This window comes from Nannobrachium achirus (genome assembly GCF_963921795.1).
Source record: "Nannobrachium achirus genome assembly, chromosome: 9".
Lineage (NCBI taxonomy): Eukaryota > Metazoa > Chordata > Actinopteri > Myctophiformes > Myctophidae > Nannobrachium > Nannobrachium achirus.
Window position 1 is genome coordinate 10,219,536 of NC_137818.1, and position 18,145 is coordinate 10,237,680.

General features: G+C 43.7%; 1 protein-coding gene across 1 annotated transcript in view; it reads right to left on the bottom strand.

Moving 5' to 3' along the window:
• Positions 1-18,145, bottom strand: part of LOC308291914 (membrane-associated guanylate kinase, WW and PDZ domain-containing protein 1-like) — a gene marked incomplete at its 3' end in the record, with an annotated part of 183,682 nt that overhangs the window by 37,462 nt on the left and 128,075 nt on the right. The window contains exons 7-14 of the mRNA XM_080734060.1: positions 14,245-14,330; positions 13,085-13,123; positions 10,934-10,991; positions 8,653-8,747; positions 6,009-6,131; positions 4,114-4,299; positions 3,022-3,429; positions 2,253-2,462 (exon numbers count right to left, since the gene is read on the bottom strand). Of these exons, the coding sequence (XP_080590186.1) occupies positions 2,253-2,462; positions 3,022-3,429; positions 4,114-4,299; positions 6,009-6,131; positions 8,653-8,747; positions 10,934-10,991; positions 13,085-13,123; positions 14,245-14,330 (1,205 nt within the window). The remainder of the gene's footprint in view (positions 1-2,252; positions 2,463-3,021; positions 3,430-4,113; positions 4,300-6,008; positions 6,132-8,652; positions 8,748-10,933; positions 10,992-13,084; positions 13,124-14,244; positions 14,331-18,145) is intronic.

Here is an 18,145-nt window from a genome sequence, read left to right on the forward strand (position 1 = left end):
CATATTACACTATTAATCAAGTGAATCAATAATATTAGCTTACTGTCATGATGTCATGTACCTTTTCCTAAGGAATACTTCTAATAAATACGTCAAGCTCGTGACCCTCCTTGCCCATCGGCCCCCACCGTTGTGCTCAGGGTGACCGGGAAAACCGCGGTGGCGGTGCAGACAGAGTTAAGGTCAATCCTCCATATTAATGAGGCGTGGCAGCATTAGCATACAAACCCGCCCTCACACACATTATTCTAATTAACACCAATCACATCTCTCTGATTCAATAGCCTCCCATCCTGTCTGTCTGTCTGTCTGTCTGTCTGTCTGTCTGTCTGTCTGTCTGTCTGTCTGTCTGTCTGTCTGTCTGTCTGTCTGTCTGTCTGTCTGTCTGTCTATCTGTCTGTCTGTCTGACAGTATCTCTAAAGTCATGTCATCAAAACATGCATCTGTCCCATCTAGCGCCACCATCAGGCCGATTCTTTCCACTCCACAGGTCAACACACTTCAGTTTGCCTCCAGCATTGTGTGCTTGTAGATCTTCTATTTTCACTAGTTCTGTGCGACAGTCTTGTATGATGAAGCAGGGCTTTACTTTATGAAAAATCCTTGGTTCCAAGTTCTACCTCCTACCCTTCCCTCCCATCTCTCTCTCTCTCTCTCTCTCTCCAACTCTAGGTCTCTCTCCCTCCACCATCATCCCACTCCTTCCCACACTCGTCTGCTCTCTCTCTCTCTCCACTTCCTCCTCCCTCGATCCGTTCCATCTCTTCCTCTCCTCCTCCTCCTCTCATCTCGGTATAGGACCAAGTGTTTCGTGCCGCCCACTCTCTCTCTCTCTCTTTCTCTCTCTCCTGCCACTCACTCGGCATGTCGTTCGCCCGCTGCTGTTGGCCGAGAAAGAGACGCCTAGCCAGCCTTCCGGCGGTACGCTCTGTTTTCAGGAGTTCTTTTTATAGTCGCAGCCAAGCGGCAGAGTAGTAGTAGTAGTCACACGCACACGCACACGCACACGCACACACACACACACACACACACACACACACACACACACACACACACATTCCTACATATTGCACACATTACCGCGAACCAATACTGTATATATATCATTGCAGTCGGACATGAAATCTCGTATCTGTTTCTGATCCAACAGGTTGTTCTGACTGGTCGCTAGGTCGCTATAGAGATTCATCCTAAATCTATTGAAATCGATCCAAACTGGTGACCATTTAAATAGATTCTTAAAATGATGTATCGCGATGCAAACAGCAGAGGACGCAATCGAGATGAAAGACGAAAAAACGAAAGAAAATACAGGATTCTTCTAAGAGAATTGATAAAGAGTTTTCAGTCATTTGAAAACAAACAAGGCCCCCTCCCACCAAAAATAATGTTTTGAACAACATCGGGATGGCCTCGACCACCCATGAGCAAATCGTGATTTTTTTTTTTTTTTAAGATTGGATCTTTGAAAGACACCGCAGCGTAATCTCCCCAAGATAATCTCAAACAGGGAACCCCCCCCCCTCCCCATAGTCGGGAGGGGGGTTCGGTTCCTGACCTCAAATCACCCAGATTATCCTAGCAGTCTATAGATCAGGAATTCAATTAACACTGGATTTTACAGTGTAGTCTGGGTGTCCCAGAGCTTAAAGCAATAGAGGGTATGTGCGTGACATCATCATTATGCCAGGAAGTTATGCAGGAACGCCTACTGAGTGGCAAAAAAAGACTTTATGGCCTTGACAGCACATACATCCAAACAGAAAGGTCCTATTTGATTGCATTCAACAACGTTAAACTACGTTGAACTCACTTTGCCACTCGATTTGCCACTCACTTTATGCATGCGCATACCTTCTGTTATGACATGCTGTTTTACCAATCATAACAGTCTTTGTCCTGGTTCTTAAAATGTGTGTTAACATGTTAAACTCCACTCCAGTGAGCCATGGCAGGTGTTTTTCTGTGTTCTGTGGCCTTTTGAGTAGCAAAGATAATATACCTATTATCAAGATTCCTGGGTACCTAGAACGCAACAACCAAAGTGGTCAAATGGTAAATGGTGCATTGGAACAATACAAAGGAAAGTAACAGCAAATGTGATACACCCTCCCCTACAACCATACCCTCCCCTACAACCACACCCTCCCCTGGACGATGATGTGTTCGTCCAGAGGCCAATGAACTCACTTTGTGAGTGTAATTGAGGAAAAAAGCCTAAAGAAATAGAATGTTCTGTCATAAGACCTACCTCTCTGTACCAGCATGGTGACCTCGCTGCCGCGGGGACACTTGCTGAGCAGGTCCACCACCTGGTTGTGGGACATGTTCTGGACGTTGCGCTTGTTGACCTCCATCAGGATGTCCGACTCCTTCAGGCCGCGGCAGCGCGGGTAGTCCACGATCTGCTTCACCCGCTGGCCTCCGCCCGTCAGGCTGTCTGCGATGGTGAAGCCAAACCCTGGAGGAGGAGAATAATAATAACGACAATATTATATGTTTATTCACTGAGAGCTTTTTCCAAACCACAGGGCTTTATTTGCTATCTTGAATCTCACATGAGAGAGAGTGAATTGTGAGTGTGTGAGAGAGAGAGAGAGGCCGAGGATCACGTGTGGGAGGGCATGCTGCATTATGTATGTGTAAATAAGAACGACAACAAAAACACGTCATGTATTTCTTACTATTTCAAACCTTTTTCTTACTTTCTTACTATGAAAGCTGAGCCAGGCGTAGGGCTCGATAAGCATTATGCTTCTCCCCATTCCCCTTTTTTTGGCACCTTGGACGCGTTGTCATGTCAAATGGACTCTGTGCCTTGAACTTACTTTCTTTCTTTCTTAATTTTTTTGAAACTATGCTATGTTCAAATGCACTGATAACAGATTTGATGTACTTGTATTGAACGGTCCAAAAGTGCTGAAAAATAAATCAAACTGAACTGAATAGTGTGTGGTTAATACCTTTGTCTCCCTTCTCCATGTGCACGGTGATGAGCTATAGTGTGTGTGTGTGTGTACCTTTGTCTCCCTTCTCCATGTGCACGGTGATGAGTTCGGGCTGCGTGGCGATGGAGGAGGCCAGGTTGGCCACGTCGCTGCTGGAGTAGCCGTGCGATCCGTTGGACGCCGCCTCGGACGACGGGCTGTGGGGGCGGGGCTCCCCGCGCAGCCCGTTGATGCTGCCGTGGCTGGACGGGGACTCGTAGTTCTCCTGGCCGTTGACGATGATGGGCTCCTTGTTGTCCAGGATGGCCACGGAGGTCACCAGGCTGGTGTTGGGGTCGTCGGGGTCAAAGGGCAGCGGGTAGCCCCGGCACAGTGCCAGCTCCACCATGGAGCCGATGGGGATGGACTGGAAGATCTTCACCACCTGGGCGTGGGTGTAGCCCAGCACGATGGTGTCGTTCACCGAGACGATCACGTCCCCTGTAAACAGGGTGCCCACTCATTTTAAACAATGCATTTTCAAAACCTTTCCATAACTTTTCCAAAATATTTCACCCCCTTTCCAGGTCTACATCAATCATACGGTGCAATAAACTCTAAAGCAGAACACAGCAGCCCTCATAGCATAGAGTGGTGCCCATAAGCCTATCGCTTTTACGCTATTTGTTGCGTCAAAAGTGATTATTATTTTAGTGAAAGTGTTACTAGTTGTCATTACAAACACATCCATGCATTTGTTGTCCCACACAAGCCGCTAGTCTGCTAAACAGATGTTAGGCTGCTATGTGTTTTGGAAAAGACACACAACTCCCAGAAAAGACACACTGTGATTGGCAGTTGTGCCGAATGCTCACCCCAAAACATGGTTTACAAGACTGTGGTGGCTCGTGTTGGACAACCAAGGAATGGATGTGTTAGTAATGATGACTAGTAACACATTCAATTTTGACCACAACAAATAGTGTAAAAGCAATAGGCTTATGGGCTCTACTCTAAGCTATGAGAGCTGCTGGTTTCTGCTGGGGAAACTGGACAAGAGGGCCATTTCTGCCTAATAGACCCCATGGACAGTTTTTGGGGATCAATATAAGTAGGAAAATGAGCCTAGATGTTATTTAGGCCGGAGTTGTCCTTTAATGGGTTTTAAAACATGATGTAGCTCACCTGTCTCCATCTTGCCGTCCACGGCGGCGGGGCCGTCCAGCACCAGGCTCTTGATCTGCAGGAACTCGTCGGGCTCGTCTCCTCCCACCACCGTGAAGCCGAAGCCGCGCCGCGACTTCTTCAGCTTGGTGTTGATGAAGGTTCCCTTCAGCTCTGCAGGGTTCCGCGTGAAGAACGGCTTCCCTCCTGGACAGGGACGTGCAGAGAATGTTAGAGAGGCAGGGGCTGACATTTCTAAAAGGGCCTTTTGGTGAAAATATCGAAAATAGCAGACCTCCAAGCTCACAACGTGTCACGCTGCGACGCGTTGTGAGCTTGGAGGTCGGCTATTTTCGGTGCTTTATGATACCACACTGAACTAAGCATAATCAAGTAAATACTGGAGCTGTGGCGAAATGGATTTCTACACAGGGAGGGCAATTCTTTCAACATAATGAATGAATGAATGAATGAACTTTATTTATATAGCACATCTTCACAGCACGAATGCACAGAGTGCTTTACAGATACACAATACTCAATAAAAGTAAGCTCTACAGTTGCAGAGATACAAAATAAAATAAAAATAAGCTCTACAGTTGCAGAGAAGACATCAATAAATTAAAACACCCACAGTAACACGGAATACAAAAGAACAGTAAAAAACAGGGATGCCTATAAGTGACCAAAGGCCTGTCTGAACATGTGTGTTTTCAGATGCCTCTTAAAGGAGGCTTCTGAGGGGGCCATTTTTAGGTCCAGGGGGAGGGCGTTCCAGAGCTTTGGGGCTATGGCCTCAAAGGCTCGGTCGCCCTTGGTTACTAGCTTTGTCCAAGGGACATCAAGGAGGTGTTTATCAGCGGATCTGAGTGAGCGAGTGGTAGGGGTGGGACGGATAATTTCTGAGATGTACGTAGGGGCTGGGCCATGAATTGCTCTGTAGGTAAACGTGAGGACTTTGAAGTGGATCCTGTAGTGTACCGGGAGCCAGTGCAGAGAGGCTAGAATGGGGGTGATGTGACATGACTTTTTGGATCTAGTGAGTAACCTGGCAGCAGCGTTGTGAACCAGCTGCAATTTGTCAACGGATGTTTTGTTGAGACAGGTAAAAATGGAGTTACAGTAATCTAGCCTGGATGAGATGAAAGCATGTACAGCCATTTCAAGTTCAGAGTGGGATACGATGGTCCGGAGTTTTGCAATATTTCGGAGGTGAAAGAAACAGGTGCGTGTGAGTGATTTGACATGATTGTCCAAGTGCATGGATTGGTCAACATAAGATGCTGCGTTCAAGTTCAGGAGAGTTTGGATAAAGGCAATTCTCTTGAATGCTGCCTTCAGCTATGGCATGGAAAGGAGGTATTTGCATTTCTTTCACCATAACAAAAACTGCATTTATGGTCTGGATAGGGCAATTTTTACAGACGGATATCATTTTTCAAGCCAAGGACCCCTTGCTGAGAGAAAGCAGAGGCCCAGTCGCGACAGTTGTGGAAAATCTACCCTGGTCCGAAAGAATTATAATACGGACGAAATAACAGGCGGCAGTGTGCAAACGTGTGCAAACGTAACATGAGCTAGATTTTTTAGCTTGTATATCAGCTATTTTCAAAGGATCTTTTTTATACATTGAACTTGTGAAATGGGACATTCTGCACAATAAGTACTTTTACTTTTGGTACTTTAAGTACATTTTGATGCAAATACTTCTGTACTTTCGATCAAGTACATTTGGAATTCCAGACTTTTACTTGTAACAGAGTATTTCTACATTGCAGTATTGATACTTTTACTTAAACAACCAAATGTGAGTACTTTTTTCCACCACTGCTGTTTTGGCAATATACAAAATAGTAGTCCGCTCCGCACACGGTAACTTTGCAAGCTCCCAGTCCAGGTTTTACTATTGGACTTACGTTTTGGCCCCCCGGGTCCAGGGGGTAAGGGTGGCAGGAGGTGGGGGTCCCGGTACGTCTCCAGATGGTTGGGGGCGTAGTTAGACAGGGGGGCTCCCGCTGAAGAGTGCTCCTCGATCCACTCTGTGAGTGTGTGAGTGGAGACAATGCCAAGGAATCATTCATTTCAACACAACTTCTACATAGAAACAACGCATTTAAAGATCATTCATTTCAACACAACTTCTACATAGAAACAACACATTTAAATATCATTCATTTCAACACAACTTCTACATAGAAACAACACATTTAAATATCATGCATTTCAACACAACTTCTACATAGAAACAACACATTTAAATCACGTTGGTTCCAACACAACTTCTACACACGGACATTCAATTCAAAATCATTAAGCATTTAAAACCTCTACTCTTAGTAATACAAACCTGAGTTGCTAACTGTATCTTTTCTCAAGTCCTACACACCAAATTTCTTCACCAAATAATTTCTGTTTCTGGCTAATGTAAAATAGGTACGCTGGGTTTCAACATTTTTCAAACTTGTGCAGATATTTTTTCCCTCAATTATAATCAAATAGAATAATCCCTAAGAAAGCAAATAATAAACAATATGCCATTCAGGATAGCACTTAAATATTCACAGATTAATAATTTTCAGTAGCAGTTTCAAATACCAATCTGTAAAATAATGTGGTCAATCTTTAATATCACAAAACACCTTTTTTACTGCTATAAGAACTTAGCAAGCTGGATATCCGTGATATGAATGAAAACTCACAAATCACAAACTAAAGCAACGAGTAAAAGAATGCAATACAAAGTACGTATGATTAAATCAAGAAGAAGCTAAACAGTGAATTAGGGGCCATGTCCACAGAAAAAGCATTTTATGAGCGGATGAACGCCTTGGGTCAGGGGTCTTCAACGTTTTCATGCCAAGGACCCCTTAGCTGAGAGAGAGATGAAGCAGGGACCCCCTCTACATTATTGTATAAATGCGAGATGTAGATTTTCATCGATAGAGATAGAGATTCATAGACATGTTTGACAGCACTGTCATCAGTCTATGTTGGATTGTGTTTTTAGTTAACTTGACCTTTTACTCTGTACTTGGTATGCTCCTTTTCTTTTACCCCTACACCAAAACTATTTGCCGAAAATAGCCGATCTACAAGCTCTCAACGCCTCGCAGCGCGTCACCCGCGTTATTAGCACAAATAGCCTTGCTGAAACAATGGTAATGGACTTCTCGTAGTGGTGGTAATGACTCAATGTCAGGTGGTAAATTGGCGGACTGTAAGGCGGGATTAAACGAGACATTGATGAGTGGCGCTCCGCTCCAAAAGTTTAACTATTTTCTCTACTATTTTGCAGCGGTGTAAAGTAACTATAGTACTTACTTCTACTCCACTACATCTTGGATCCAAATATTGTACTTTTCTTCACAAATAATCTTCACAATTATTTGAAAACTTTAGTTACTATTTAGTTACTTTGTAGATTTGGATCATTATTACAAAACCTACATTAACAACTTCAGCTCTATATACATTTTGGCCATTTGAAAATAGCCAATCTACAAGCCCACAATGCGTCCCATCGGAACGCATTGTGAGCTTGTAGATCGGCTATTTTCAAAGGATGTCTTTACATTTGAAAACTTGAAATGGGACATCATAATGAGTACTCTCTACTTAATTTAGAATTCCAGAATTGTACCTTGTAACAGAGTATTTCTACATTGCAGTATTGATACTTTTATTTAAGTACAAAACATTTTAGTACTTTTTACACCACTGCTATTTTGCCAAACACTGCTGGATGTGGAGAGCACTGAAACGCGACGCACTGCACTGGCAAGAGGAGCCTCACCAAGGAAATATACATGACAGCAAAATATATATACTGTATATAAAGCTTATGTGGACATGACCCCTTAGACCCCACAGCTGCGGTCGTCTCCATCTTGTTGTCTGAGTCTAGTCAGGAGCTGAATCAAATGTCACACAGAAGACATGACTTGGTCTTTCTCCCCGGCTTTGGTACAAGATTCAGCTAAATCACTGACTGAGCTGAATAGAAATAATGGGAGCCGGCCAAGGGACACATTTTATTTTTACTTAGTTCGCCCCCAAAATTGATTGATTTCTCATGCCATGTAGACTTGAGTTCAAATATTATTTTTTGACTACTTGATTATAGTAAATGTACCCCCATTGATGTCGGATGGAGACCCAAATGCATTTGGATCCCCATCCGGAATCAATGGGGGTACATTTATTGTAATTAAATTATTGTCCTAGGAATGTGACTAAAACTAAAACATATTATTGAACTCAAGTCTCCATGGCATGAGTAATCAATAGAATTTTGGGGGTGAACTACTCTTTAAATAGCAAACCCTTTTTTGCCATTTCAAGTATAATTTCTTTAACTATAAAACAGGGTTTAAGTTCTTAATCCCAGGAAAAGCCAACAAAGCTGTTTCGTGAGGAGGAGGATTGGGAGACCAACCAGGGAGACGGCCGCAGCGGGCGAGGACACTTAAACGCTTTATAAACTCAAACATGAAGAAGTTTTTAAAGTATAAAAAGGAATGAGTTGAGCAGGAGACGAACCTCGAATATAGCGCTGCTCACCTTCAGGAGGCTGCTGCTGCTGAGAGGGGTCCAGGGGCTTCCGGCGGCGCGCCTCCACCACCGGGTTCTCATACTGGGTCTTCCTGTTTATGTGACTGATGGACAGAGAGGGAGGGAGAGAGAGGGGGAAGAGGGAGAGGGAGAGGGAGAGAGAGGGAGAGGGAGAGAGAGAGAGAGAGAGAGAGAGAGAGAGAGAGGGAGAGGGAGAGGGAGAGGGAGAGGGAGAGGGAGAGGGAGAGAGAGAGGGAGAGGGAGAGGGAGAGGGAGAGGGAGAGGGAGAGAGAGAGGGAGAGGGAGGGAGAGAGAGAGAGAGAGAGAGAGAGAGGGAGAGGGAGAGGGAGAGGGAGAGGGAGAGAGAGGGAGAGGGAGAGGGAGAGGGAGAGAGGGAGAGAGGGAGAGAGGGAGAGAGAGAGGGAGAGGGAGAGAGAGAGAGAGAGAGAGAGAGAGGGAGAGAGAGAGAGAGAGAGGGAGAGGGAGAGGGAGAGGGAGAGGGAGAGGGAGAGGGAGAGAGAGAGAGAGAGAGGGAGAGGGAGAGGGAGGGAGAGAGAGAGAGAGAGAGAGAGAGAGAGAGAGGGAGAGGGAGAGGGAGAGGGAGAGAGGGAGAGAGAGGGAGAGGGAGAGGGAGGGAGAGAGGGAGAGAGAGAGGGAGAGGGAGAGAGAGGGAGAGGGAGAGGGAGGGAGAGAGAGAGAGGGAGGGAGAGAGAGATGGCGGGAGGGTGAAGGGGAAAGAGAGAGATGGGGGGAGAAAGAAACGTGAGACAGTCGCCCCTTTTACACTACGAGGCGGAACCAGAACTATCCAGAACTTGAACCTATTTTTTTCCCTTTTTCTGGTTTTGTTTCCATATCGCACAGCCTGGTTTCAGAGAGGTTTCTGGGAACCTTTTTTTTTAGGTCCCGCTCTTGATGTAGTACTAAACTTTCTGGGAACCCATAAGCCTATAGGTTCAGACCTGGTTAAGTCTGGTTAAGCAGAACTTGGGCCCTGAACTTCACACACAGGTTCATGAAAGTTCTGGTTCAATCCTGTAGTGGAAAAGGAGATAATGTGTCTACACCGGTGGTTTTTCAAACGTTTTCATATCAAGGTCCGTTGTTTGTTCTTCGTTTGAGCCATTGACTTCGTTTGAGCCAGATTTGAGCCTCTCGGACTCAAAGCGTACACTTTTGTTGTCATTGTTGTTAGCACAAAGCACACCATAAACAACACAGCTGTGGTTCATCAACTGAATATTTGTTAGATTTAAGTGCGGTTTAACAACACTGTCGCCTAACTCTAACTGTCTATGCTTGCATATTGGGACACCCATTGCTCTGGACACCGAAATAAGACATCAATTATTCATTTTATAAGCTGCATGCTTCTGTAGCCATGTTTTTTAATCTGCAGTAATTTCATACCTGACTTTTGAACCATGAATTTAAGACTTTCAAAAAAGATCAAGGCCTTATTTAAATCTTCTACAATTTTTTTTACGATTGACACTTTTTAAAGATCGGCAGAAACCCTGCTGAAACAAGAACTTGAAGCCTGGGGTTTAATTTCCCTTTTAAGAGATCGAAGGCAGACACAGTGCAGGGATAGGTTGTCAGAATGATGCATAGCAGTAGCAGCCTACACATGGTGTTTGACTCTGGCTCACACATACACCTGGGGACACCACCATCCTAAAATGGATGCCATTCACTGAACAATAATAAAGCTCTCTCCTTGCTCGAGTTATTTTGTGACACTGTGTGCCGAAAAACACGACGACAACGCAGGCTCTATCCATGTAGTGTTTACTGGTACCAGACAGTCCAACTGCTGTCAGACTGTCGCACTTAGAACTACAGACTCACTCCCTAGCTTCCACCGTGGACTGAAGACTCACCTCTTCAGACTCCACCTAAACCCATAGCACTACTGTAACCCTCCCCTTCCCTCGATGACCACACATGAAGCTAGATAACAATTTTAGGTTTTAGAAAAGTGTTTTTACTGATTAGGTGGGTGGTCTACCTACGTTATTGTTTTCTACATTTGTTGTATTGTTGTTGATGTATTGACATTGTATTGATGTATGACCTGCTTATTGTAAGTCGCTCTGGATAAAGAGTGTCTGCTAAATGCCTAAATTGTAAATTGATGTAGTTGTGCAGTAAAAAAAGAAGAAAAAGCAAGAAAGCATCAGTGTTAAATTAAAAGGGAGGAGTGTGTGTGTGTGTGTGTGTGTGTGTGCGTGCGTGCGTGCGTGCGTGCGTGCGTGCGTGCGTGCGTGCGTGCGTGCGGTCCACTTACTCCACATAATAAACCCCGTACACTGGGTCGTCTATCCTCTCCCAGCCTGGAGGTAATTCTGAAAGAGCAAAACAACACGTTAAGACACACATAACGCGGCGTGACATTCCAATGATGTAACATATCTGCTCTCATCATCATCATCATGGTAAGACTTCCCACAGCGCCCCAGACTCCTTTTCCCTTCACCTAAAACACCCTGGAAAATGTTCCACGTGTTCCAGACTCTTCTCCCTTCCCTAAAACACCCTGGAAAATGTTCCACGTGTTCCAGACTCTTCTCCCTTCCCTAAAACACCCTGGACAACGCTCTACATGTCCCAGACTCTTCTCCCTTCCCTAAAACACCCTGGACAACGCTCTACATGTCCCAGACTCTTCTCCCTTCCCTAAAACACACTGGACAACGCTCCACGTGTCCCAGACTCTTCTCCCTTCCCTAAAACACCCTGGACAACGCTCTACATGTCCCAGACTCTTCTCCCTTCCCTAAAACACACTGGACAACGCTCCACGTGTCCCAGACTCTTCTCCCTTCCCTAAAACACCCTGGACAACGCTCCACACGTCCCAGACTCTTCTCCCTTCCCTAAAACACCCTGGACAACGCTCTACATGCCCCAGACTCTTCTCCCTTCCCTAAAACACCCTGGACAACGCTCTACATGCCCCAGACTCTTCTCCCTTCCCTAAAACACCCTGGACAACGCTCTACATGTCCCAGACTCTTCTCCCTTCCCTAAAACACCCTGGACAACGCTCCACACGTCCCAGACTCTTCTCCCTTCCCTAAAACACCCTGGACAACGCTCTACATGCCCCAGACTCTTCTCCCTTCCCTAAAACACCCTGGACAACGCTCCACATGTCCCAGACTCTTCTCCCTTCCCTAAAACACCCTGGACAACGCTCCACACGTCCCAGACTCTTCTCCCTTCCCTAAAACACCCTGGACAACGCTCCACGTGTCCCAGACTCTTCTCCCTTCCCTAACACCCTGGACAACGCTCTACATGTCCCAGACTCTTCTCCCTTCCCTAAAACACCCTGGACAACGCTCCACATGCCCAAGACTCTTCTCCCTTCCCTGAAACACCCTAAACTGAGAATAACTCAGGCATAACTAGTCTAACCCAAACCCCTAAACGTAAACTCTAATTGCCTGAATATCGTCCTAATTGTAAGCCAACTCCCCAGTTATATTTGAACCACAAAACATTTCTCTTCTGAGAACCAAGAACAGTGTCCTCACAATTTCCATCTCTACCCTACTTGTGTGGGGACATTTGGTCCTCACAAATATATAATAATACATGTACACGCACGCACACACAGAGAGAGAGAGAGAGAGAGAGAGAGAGAGAGAGAGAGAGAGAGAGAGAGAGAGGAGAGACAGAGACAGAGAACAGACAGAGAGTTAAGAGCTATTAAGCTGACATTCACATTAACATGGTATCTGGTTTCTCTCACAGACAGACAGAGTGGTATGCTATCTGTCCAGCCAAGGCGTTTGCAACACAGGCTACAATTACACGATCAATAATCACTCATACCGTCTGCTCCTGACCTGACACAAACAATAGCACCTCCTAGACTGACGTCCAAACCCGCGTGCACGACTCCCCCGTTGCATTCCACTTCGGGATCGTTTGCAGTGGTTTAAAGTAAGTAAGTATGTTTACTTAAGCACTGTACTTTAATTTAATTTTGAGTTATTTGTACTTTACTGGAGTATTTCCCATTTCCAATACTTTTACTTCTATTCCACTACATCTCGGATCCAAATATTGTACTTTTACTCCACAACATTTATTTGACAACTTTAGCTACTAGTTACTTTGTAGATTTAGATTCTTCTTACTAAACACACATTAGCAACTTCAGACCTATGTGTGTTTTGGCCATTTGAAAGTGGCCGATCTACAAGCTCACAATGTGTCTTGATGCAATGCATTGTGAGCTTGTAGATCTTCTGTTTTCAAAATATTTTTTATACATTTTATACATCTGAAAACTTGGGAAACATAATGAGTACTTATTGCTGTGAACATGCAGAGAACAAATCTTGCATACACAATGTATGTGAAATAGTAGGAATCTTAATTGTAAGAAATCTGGGTACTTTTCTACCACAGTTTCCAGGCTACCTACCTATGTCACTGTCCTGGTCCTCGGTGTGAAGCCCTTCTTCTCCAAGGTCAAAAAGATGGAAGACACGGCACAGAGCGGAGAGCAGAGAGAAACGGAGTGGATTGGGCGGGATAGAAGTGAATATAGATCGAAGGAGACAGTCCAGAGAAAAGGAGAGGGAAACAAACACATCCCTTAGTTTCAACAAGTGATAACAAGACAACGTGAAGCTATTTGCATTGGTTGGTGAGATAGCGTGGCAGTCGTGGCAAATGTGCTGATCAAGGTCCAGATATTGTTGTTTTTCGCACCTTATTATTGTCATACTTAGAAAACTTAGAACAGTGTACAAACACTAAAGCTATGAAAACCATATAAGAACAATAAGAGCTTTTTTTTCTTTCTTTTATTTTTCCAGTATTGTAATTGAAATATTGACAGCACCGACATACAATAGCTCCTTAGATAGATACATATCCAATGTTGTCTCTATTCTCATTCTCACCACTTGATGGTGCAGTTTCATAACCTATGTTGTGGTTTTTGCCATCAATGTGTGTTTTGGGTTTGCATTTTCATTTTATAGGGGGATTTTATGGAACTCTTTTCTTCTCCATAGAACACACACACGCCTGAAAGAACCCTAAGGCTACGTTGTTTGTTACCGACCATGAATAAGACTAAGAAATGTATAATTATGATAATTTGAGTTCCCTTGAGTTTCTTTACAGAAACATCTTGAGCCCAAATCCAGATTTAACCATTCAGAGCGTACATACATGTAGGAAATAAATGCAAGTAATGTAAATAAGAGCTATGTAATAAATCACAATGGCCTTATCTGCTAAGTGTACATGTCACAACAGAGGAAAGAGAGCTCAAGTCCACCCCCTACTGGTTGATAAACCACAACATGCACAAAGGCTTCCATTTCTACTCAATTCTTCAACTATCCTACCTATTAGGACACCCTGGTTTTCAAAGTGGGGTTCGGGGAAACTACTTTCTGGCCTTGACAGCCCATACATCCAAACAGAAAAATCTTATCTGATTGCATTAAACAACATTAAACTGGTTTGCCACTCAACTTGCCACTCAATTTGCCATTCACATTATGCATGCGCATACCCTCTATAAACAAACAAAGTAAAGTAACACCGGTTCACATAAGAGCAACTTACCATCTTCGTCACACTCCTCCAAGGGTTTGGGGGTCTTGTCTCCCCCGCAGCGAGGGTCCAGCCATGAGGTGGTCTTTGTGTTGTGACTGAGGAGGGGAGACAAAAGAGAAGAGTTGAAGATGGGGCCGTTGCCACCACCAGAACACAGCACAGCAGGGGATCATGCATGCATAAGATGCTCACTGTCATGTGGAAACCGCTACTAATGTAGGGCAGGGTTTCTCAAACGCCAAGGTCTCCCTTTAACATTCTGTGCCAAATGCCAAAATGGCTCCAAGGTAGCTGTGCCACGATTTTGTATGTTTTTCTTTACTATGCAATGAAAAAAAATGTTTTTTTTTTAAATAAATTTTCCCCCACAGAAACAGACACAGTTGTTGTGATTCAGTGGCAAAAAGAATTTTGTCAATCAGACAAATGGTTCCAGAGATAGAGCTGTATGAATGAAAACAAGTGTCCATCCACTAGAATGAACACACATGAACACACATTTTCTCAATCAGCTAAACGAGGGAGCGAACACACAAACAGAGAAAAGCATCTCTCTGATCTCAGGTCATTTTGACATCTTTTAAAAAATATATATATATATGATTTTTTTTTTTTTCTATACAAAAAACACAAAAACCGTCATAAACCGTCATTGGCACAGAATGAGTTAACTCTGACAGTGTACAAATGGAACCAAATGAACCCGGGTTCCATTTGTACACTGTCAGAGTTACAGATTTGTATGGTTCAATAAAATAAGAAAAAGTAGAAAGTACTCAATATGCAGAATGTCCCATGATTTCACAAGTTTTCAAATGTATGAAAATCTTTTGAAAATAGCAGATCTTAGCCCCATACAGAACCTCACCCGTCGCTGCATACTGTTAAGCTCACAATGCGACAGATCTGCCATCTTCAAATGGCCAAAAAGTGGTTAATAATGTATCTTTTGTAATAATCCAAATCTAGACAGTAACTAACTACACTTTTCAAATAATTACAGTGGAGTGGAGTAGAAGTAAGTACTGAAAATTGGAAATACAGTGAAGTAAAAGCGTCTCAAAATTGTACAGTACTTGAGTAAATGCATTTAGTTACTTTACACCACTGGTTGCTATTTAGTCACCGGCTCTTTGTCAATACTTTTCATTGGGTCGGGAAACCCACTGACACAATTAAAGACAGGAGAGAGATGACAGTGGAGCACCTCGGACAGATGAAGCCTTTTCGACTCTGAGGAAGATCGAAAGACCGAAATGTCAGTCACTCCTTGTTATACTATAGCACCTGAAAGGAGACAAAAAGGCTTCAACTGTCCTACAACTATTGTTGTTCCTGTGACACACCAGGCTGGCCGTGTTAGGCTGAGGCATGCTGGTAGAATCCATTGTACAAGACACTTTCACTTTTAAAATAAAGGAAAATTGCGGAAATAGTGATCCACAAGCTCATGACAGGTCTGATGATGTGACGGCGTTGTGATCTTATAGAGTGGCTATCTTCACAACGTTTCCACGATACACTTGTGTACACAATGACAGCTGGGACATTAATCTACCAAAACAAGTTGAAATATGGAGGTTTCTGCCCGACACAGAAGATAAACAACAACAAGGCCCTAAATAAAAATAAACCCCCCATATCAGCAGGACAGTATGGATCTGGAGGAGACCTGGAGATCTGCTTGACAACAACAACAGAGCACATCACCAGTTAGTTACAAAGTCTCATGTCTCCATCCCTCACTGTTAAGCCACGGAATAATTAAAAGGGTAGTGCAAGTGATATCCTTTAGTTTCAAACACAACGTGTTTGTGTTGTTTAAAAGCTAAAGCTCTATGTTCTGATAGTACTCTTTGCTAAACAGAGTGTGTGTTGTTCAGTAGTCTCTCGATTACAGACTTCTGCATTGCTCAAGGGAAAATAACTTTTCCTTGACGATGGCTAGCCAGATTGGTTGTTCAGTGACAGGGGTCTCCCTGTCTTCTCCAGCTCTTTAGTAAACAGAAAATACATTTTCAGGTGGGTTTGCCAATCGAGGGCTTGGAAGTTGGAGCGCAAAGGGCTTAAGTGACATTTTATATTTTTTCACAGGACAGCTTTTCATTGATTGTAACAATTTAATTAAAACATTAAAAAAGTACATTTTAAAATACATTCATTGAATCCTAATCTGTATTACACTAATAGATTGCTTAAACATATTGCTTTAATTAAATAATTACTATCAATGGAAAGCTGTCCTGTGGGGGAAAAAAAGTGAAAATGTCACTTTAATACACCCTTTGCACTCCAAGCCCTTGCAATCAGGAGTAGAGTAACCGTTTTGTTTCAGCTTTGTTTTTCCTTTTTCCAATTTCTTTTGGGTCATCACTTCAAATTTCATTCATTTAGCTTTTCTCTCTCCCGATTGGCTAAAACTGGTATCCCAACCTGACATTTCTTTTTTTTCTTCCTGTTTACTAAACAGGTGGGAGAAGAAGACAAGGGAGACTTCCTGTCTTGGCTGAACAAACACTCAACAAACCACATCATGCGGTAGGTAGGTTACCGTCAGCTATCTTAACGCTTGTTTAGAACAAAAGGAATATCACGTATACTGCACCTTTTTAAAACGACGGCAAGATATAAAGAAGAGACCTACAAATAATAGTGCTGGAGGTGGCGGTACACAGCGGCCATATATCCTGAATCCCTGATGTAGAGGGAGTAGTAATCCAGTGTGTCGCTAGCAGAGAGAGAGCTGGAGGCAGTCAGGTGGTTGGTGAGGAGGCTATGTCTGTGTCTGTGTGATCTGTTTACAGATGAGAGCATGGGGGCCGGGGGGGAGGGGGTGGGGGGTTACCATGCCGCCCTGGAGGGCCCGCCTGGTTGGATGGCACCAGGGGGGAGGGAGGGAGGGAGGGAGGGGTGGGTGGACTCAAATGACAGGGGACAGGAGGAGGAGGGGGGAGGAGTGGGACGTCCTAGGAGACATTTATTTCCCTGACAATGAGTACAGGTAGAATACACATACTACTAGACGTGTAGAGAAGGTAACCAACCGGTAAAACTTGCCGAGATTTGTATTCTTGTATTTGTTTTACTGAGAATAAGGTTAGAAATAACGTTAGGATTACGCATATCTTTATGAGGTTAAGATTAGGAATAGGGTTTGGTTTTGGCACCGTTTTACTGAGGTTAAGGTTAGGAATAAGGTTAGGTTTAACAGTTTAGGCATAGTTTACAGAGGTATATAATAAGGATATAACAAATAAGCCTTGCCTTACCCGAGTTTAGTTGACCTTGTATCAGTGAACTGTACTGTCATGAAACTGTACCTTTTCCTATCCAAAACTTCTAATAAATACCTCTATCAATCAATCAAAAGGCATAAACCATCAGCCCAGGAGAGTTTATTAGGTATTCTTCTGGTATTCGTAGAGAATGTTAGAGAGGCACGGGCTGAAATCTCTAAAAGGGCCCTTTGATGAAAATATTGAAAATAGAAGACCTCCAAGCTCTCTACACAGAGAGGGCAATTCTTTCAACATAAGATGCTGCATTCAAGTTCAGGAGAGTTTGCTATTGCATGGAAAGGGGGGCATTTGCATTTCTTTCACCATAATGAAAACGCCATTCATGGTCTGGAGAGGGCACTTTTTACAGATGGGTAAAAGGGCAGGGGCTCAAGCCCCCTTTGATGTCTAGTAGTTTTGCGGGTTGTGTTTCTGTTGTTGCTGTGGATTTGAAAATATTCCTGCTAGAGTGTCGCTTGGGCTGTTTTTTTGAAAGCTTATTATTAATGCTCATTTCTCTCGAACAATCTGTCAACCACTGAAATCGTCGTATTGGTATAGTTGCTTTACCAGTCAGTTACTAGTAGTTATAGATGCACAAATCTATGGGGAATCATAGTATATGTCAAAGA